This window comes from Tupaia chinensis, unplaced genomic scaffold (assembly GCF_000334495.1).
Source record: "Tupaia chinensis unplaced genomic scaffold, TupChi_1.0 Scaffold000238_1, whole genome shotgun sequence".
NCBI classification, from domain to species: domain Eukaryota; kingdom Metazoa; phylum Chordata; class Mammalia; order Scandentia; family Tupaiidae; genus Tupaia; species Tupaia belangeri.
In genome coordinates this window covers 1,577,308-1,583,055 of record NW_006159716.1, presented here as the reverse complement: position 1 = coordinate 1,583,055, position 5,748 = coordinate 1,577,308, and the positions used below count along the sequence as shown (strand labels likewise).

The 5,748-nt window shown below is 39.2% G+C and overlaps 1 protein-coding gene across 1 annotated transcript; it reads left to right on the top strand.

The window, feature by feature from the left end:
* The first annotated feature begins 3,087 nt into the window (after positions 1-3,087).
* LOC102495692 (cytochrome c oxidase subunit NDUFA4) lies at positions 3,088-3,527 on the top strand. The gene has a single exon (XM_006148564.3). It carries the CDS (start codon positions 3,108-3,110, stop codon positions 3,354-3,356), a length of 249 nt encoding a protein of 82 aa, XP_006148626.1. The 5' UTR covers positions 3,088-3,107; the 3' UTR covers positions 3,357-3,527.
* The last annotated feature ends 2,221 nt before the right edge of the window (positions 3,528-5,748 follow it).

Here is a 5,748-nt window from a genome sequence, read left to right as displayed (position 1 = left end):
TTTTTTTTTGAGAGGTTTTTGTCGCTATAGGGCGTGCACACTCGCCAGACAGACAGAGAGAGACATAGAGACAGAAAGCGAGAAATCACCCCCCAGGGAGATGGTCACGCCACAATCCCTTCTCCTCCATTCTCCTCTCAGGATCTTGGGCATGCACGCACATGCGCCCGGCATGAGTTTTAAGCCACCGGGTCCGGGACATGAACCGGTCAACTACGTGGGAGTCCAGCGACATAGCCATTACACTAACTGCTGGTTTCCCCTCCTAATCTTTAACTACAAGATTTTCAAGTCCATTATAAAAACCCTTTAAGTCTCCTTTGCAGGTGACAACAAATGGACTTTCTCTTGCCCCCTCTTCAGTCAAACAAATAAAATTTACAGCAAGAGAGTTTTCTTGCTTGGTGTCCCTGAAGTTGAAACTCAATATTCCCTCCTAGACATCAGGTCATAATGATTCAACTCTTAAGTCTCGTTTACAAAATAGGAATAGTAGGCCAGCAGGTGGTGTGGTGGTTAAGGGTGCTGGACTCCCACAGGGCTGACTGTGGTTTGAGTCCTGGACCTGGGAGCTTGCTTTCTCACATCTCTCTCTCTCACTCTCACTCTGTCCCTCTCTGGTCAAATTAAAATAAATAAATAAATAAAGTTAAATAAAATCATTCTTTTTTTTTTAAGAGATATTTTTGCTATAGGATGCATGTGCTTGCTGGAGAGACAGAGAGAGAAAGAGACAGAAAGTGAGAAATCACTCCCCAGGGAGGATGACCACATCACAATTCCTTCTCTTCCATTCTCCTCTCGGAATCTTGGGCACACACGCACACATGCCCAGCATGAGTTTTGAACCACTGGGCCCAGGACTTAAACCACGGTCAACTACAGCTTACAGGAATCCAGTGATGTAACCATTATGCCATCGCAAATCCCAGATAAAATAATTCTTCTTAAAATTTCATTTATTTCTTTATTATTTTAAATTTGACCAGAGAGGGACAGAGCGAGAGAGAAAGAGAGAGAGAAAGTGAGAAAGCAAACTGCCAGGTCCAGGACTCAAAACACAGTTGGCCATATGGAAGTCTAGAACCCTTTACCACCACCCACCTTCCAGCCTCCTAAAATAACTCTTTTTAAAAAAAATTATTTTATTCAACTTTATTTATTTATTTATTTATTTATTATAATTTGACCAAGTCGAGACAGAGTAAGAGAGAGAGAGAGGGCAAATGAGAAAGCAAGCTGCCAGGTCCAGGACTTGAACTGCAGTCGACCACGTGGGAGTCTAGTACCCTTAACCATCATGCCACCTGCCAACCCCTAAAATAATTCTTAAAAGGAAGAAAGAAAGAAAGAAAGAAAAAAAAAAGGGATAGTAAGCCAGGTGTGGTGGTGCACACCTAGTGTCCCAACTACGAGGGAGACTGAGGTAGAAGGATCTACACAAAACAAGACCTCGATTTAAAAAAAAAAAAAAAGAAAAAGAAAAAAGAAGAATGATAATACCACATGCTCTACAGAGTTATATAGTGGTTACTGCACTCGAATCCCACATGGCCAATTGCAGTGCAAGTCCCAGACTCAGGGGCTTGAAAATCACACCAGGCATATGCGCATGTGTGCCCAAAATCCCAGGAGGAGAATAAACAAGAAGGGATTACAAAGCATCCATCTCCCCTGGGAGGTGACTTCTCACTTAACCTCTCACTGTCTTTCTCTGTGACAACACACACTCCATGGGAAAACTTAAAAAAAAAAAAAAAAAAAAGAAGGAAAAAAACAAAAAGGGTAAGGTTGGCAAAACCTTTTCCAGAGTCTGACTTAGTAGTTGGGGCATCATATTTTTCCTTTTTGCAAAGTGCCACACAGATAAGATGACTGACTATGATACAAATCAAAAATAATACAAGTTATCCCAACTTTTGGACCATTAATCTAATTCTGTAAGTATATCTCAAGACATAATATAAACCACAGTACTTTTTTTATGCTTGAAAATGTTTATCACAGTAATCCTTTTTAAAACATGACACTTGCCAGTAATCAGAATAGCCAACAATAGGGGAATGATCACATAAATCTGCCTTTCCCAGTGCCTATGCATTTTTTAACTATGAAAGTCTTCTTTGTCAATTCCTATACAGTCTTCTAAAATGTATAGTATTTTTAATATCATTTTATAATTTTATATTCTTTTTATTTTAAACACAAATGAAGGAATATTCGAAAAGTTCATAGAAAATCAGCTATCCTGATATGGATACTGTACTCAGTTGTGAAATACTGGTTTCCTTGACCAAAAATGAAGATTTTTCTGCTGAGATTTCCCCCTCCAGACTCATTTCTAGTGGGTAGAAACAGATATGTGTCTCTTTCTCTCCATTTCTGTCTATCTCTCCTCCAAGGAAAAGGAATAACACCTCTTCATTCTCAGACAGTACAATGAAACTCATAGAACTGTCTGAAAAGGATTTTAGAATATTCATAATGACAAAGTTGGGGCTGGCAACTGACATGCTGGTTAAAGGCGCTGGACTCCCACATGGCCTATCATGGTTCAAGTCTCAGACCTGGTGATTTGCTTTCTCACTTCCTCTGTCTGTCTCTCTCTGATCAAACTGGAAAATAATAATGATAATAATAATAAATAAAGTTAAATAAAATAATTCTTAAATAAAAAAGAATATTCATAATGACAAAGTTAACAGAGATAGAAGAGAAAAGAGACAATGAACTGCAGAAGAGGCAGGAGAAAGGAGCTGATGAGTTCCAGGAGGTGAGGAGATTCTTGCAAGATCTAAAAGAGGAAATACACACTCTAAAAAAGAATCAAATGGACTGTTAGAGATGAAGCTATAATACAGGAAGTCAAAATCTCCCTTGAAAGTATCAAAAGCAGACTAGATCATACAGAAAACCAAATCTCAGATGTAGAAGATAGAATTGCTGGCCTAGAAAAAATCCGCCATGAAGACTGAGAAAATGGGGTCCTTCAGGTAGGAGGTCTTGTGTGACTTTGGGCGTCCGCTCAACTTCTGTGAGGAGAGTTTTTAATCTGTGGCCTGGCAGACTTGTTTTCTGCTTTCGGACCCGAGACCTCCACTGTAAACATGCTCCGTCAGATCCTGGGTCAGGCCAAGAAGCATCCAAGTTTGATTCCCCTGTTTATATTTATTGGAGCTGGAGGTACTGGAGCAGCACTGTATCTCATGCGTTTGGCAGTGTTCAATCCTGATGTCTCTTGGGACAGAAAGAATAACCCTGAACCCTGGAACAAACTGGGTCCCAATGATCAGTATAAGTTTTACTCAGTGAATGTGGATTACAGCAAACTGAAGAAAGAAGGTCCAGACTTCTAAATGAAATGTTTCACTTATAAAGCTGCTCATAATGAAGGTCTTCCAGAAGCCATCCGCACAATTTTCCACTTAACCAGGAAATATTTCTCCTCTAAATGCATGAAATGATTTTGATGTGTCCAGATTTACACTGGTTAATAAATATCTGAAACTTGAAAAAAAAAAAAAAAAGACTGAGAAAATGACCCCCCAGAATGAGAATACTATACGGGAAATACTCGATATCATCAAACATCTGGATAATTGGTATCCCAGAAGGCAGAGACTCATAAGGGCATTGATAATCTATTCCATGAAATCCTGGAAGAAAACTTTATGAACCTAGAGAGGCACTCAAAGATCCAGACCCAAGAAATACAAAGGACCCCAAATAGAATCAACCCAAGAAGATCTTCTCCAAGACACATTATAGCCAGGTTGACCAAAATCACAGTCAAAGACAAGAAACTAAGATTGGCAAGAGAGAAATGGCAAGTTACCTACAAAGGATATCCCATCAGGCTAACAGCAGACCTCTCATCAGAAACAATGTGAGCAAGGAAAGAATGGGAAAATATATTCAAAGTGTTAAAGGAAAAGCAATTTCAACCAAGAATTCTGTACCAAGCAACATTATCCTTCATATGGGAAGAAAAGACAAGAATATTCTCAGATAAACAAAACCTGAAAGAATTTACCAACACCAGACCAGATCTCCAAGAAGTTCTCAAGGGAATGCTATACCAGAAAAATTAAATACAGACACACGGAAATAAGAATTCAGAAACTAAGAAAATAGCCAACTTAATAATAGAGACACGTCTGGAGTTGAGTATTATATCTCAGAATTTAATTGGGAAGATCAGACCACAACAGAAGATAAAGTACATGAGACTGAACTGGTGAAATAGCATTTCATGACTTTTTATTAAAACATTGCTGATTTTCTTCTAGGCTTTGTTTTCCAGTTTTAAAGATTTTTGTCCTGTTTTGAGCTGCTGGTATGTTTATGTACCTACTATTTGAACAGAATCCTAACCTGTTTCCTGGCTTTAAGTTTTGAGTAAATTTCCTTAGTATTTCTTAAAGCTTAAACTGCTTTTCTTGAAATTAAAAATATATTTAAAAATAACTATTTAATGACCACAGTAAGCTATATAGCTTTAGCTAGTTGCTGTTTTATAGTATAGTCATTCTACCCACAGAGTTTCATGCCTAAAGTCAATGTGTTCACAGATATCTAAATAGCAGCTGAACTCCTAATTGAAAGTATTTAGATTAATTAAGATATTTTGTGAATCAATGAAATGGAATTTGATCCTACATGGCCAATTGCCGCGGTCGACTACGTGAGAGTCCAGCGACATAGCCATTACGCTAACTGCTGGTTCCCAAAAATACCTTTTCTTTTTTTGAGAGGTTTTTGCTATAGGGTGCGTGCACTCGCCAGACAGACAGAGAGAGATAGAAAGTAAAAAATCACTCCCCAGGGGAGATGGCCACGCCACAATCCCTTCTCCTCCATTCTCCTCTCGGGATCTTGGGCACGCACGTACACGCGCCTGGCCTGACTTTTAAGCACCGGGTCCAGGACTCGAGCTGCGGTTGACTACATGGGAGTCCAGCGACATAGCCATTACGCTAATTGCTGGTCTCTAAAAATACCTTTTTAATGACCATAGTAAGCTTTATAGCATCAGCTAGGTGTTACCTTATAGTATATTCATTCTACTCAGAGTTTCACACCTAAAGTCAGACATGTATTCACTGATACGTATACATCAGCTGAACTATAAAGATGTATAATGACTAAATGTAAATTTTTTTAAAGTTAGTAGAAAATCATATTATAAAAAAACTATGCATTGGGACCAGCAGATGGTGTAATGGTTATTTCCCTGGACTCCCACATGGCCAACCACAGTCTGAGTCCTGGACCCAGAGGCTTGAAACTCACTCCACGCACGTGTGCACGTGTGTCCAAAATCCTCAGAGAAGAATAGAGGAGAAAGTATTGCAGTATGGTCATCCCCCCCTTGGGGGTAATTTCTCGCTTTCTGTCTCTGTCTCTCTGGTGAGAGACGTGCCCTACAGCAAAAATCTCTCTTAAAAAAAAAAAGATGCACAGACTTACAGTGTTTTTGCTTCAAAATATACTTTAATTTCATTTTTCATTAACTTCTTAAATTTCCTTATATAATGTTTATTATATGTTAGGCATTATTCTAGTTGCTTCAAAAATATTACATTTGTAAAAATCAGCTCATTGAGGGGCCAGCAAGTGGCACGGAGGTTAAGGCACTGGATCCCACATGGTCAGCTTCACAGTTAGAGCCCTGGACCCAGCAGCTTAAGAATTATACCAGGTGCATGTGCATGCATGCCCAAAATCCTGAGAGGAGACTGGCGGCCA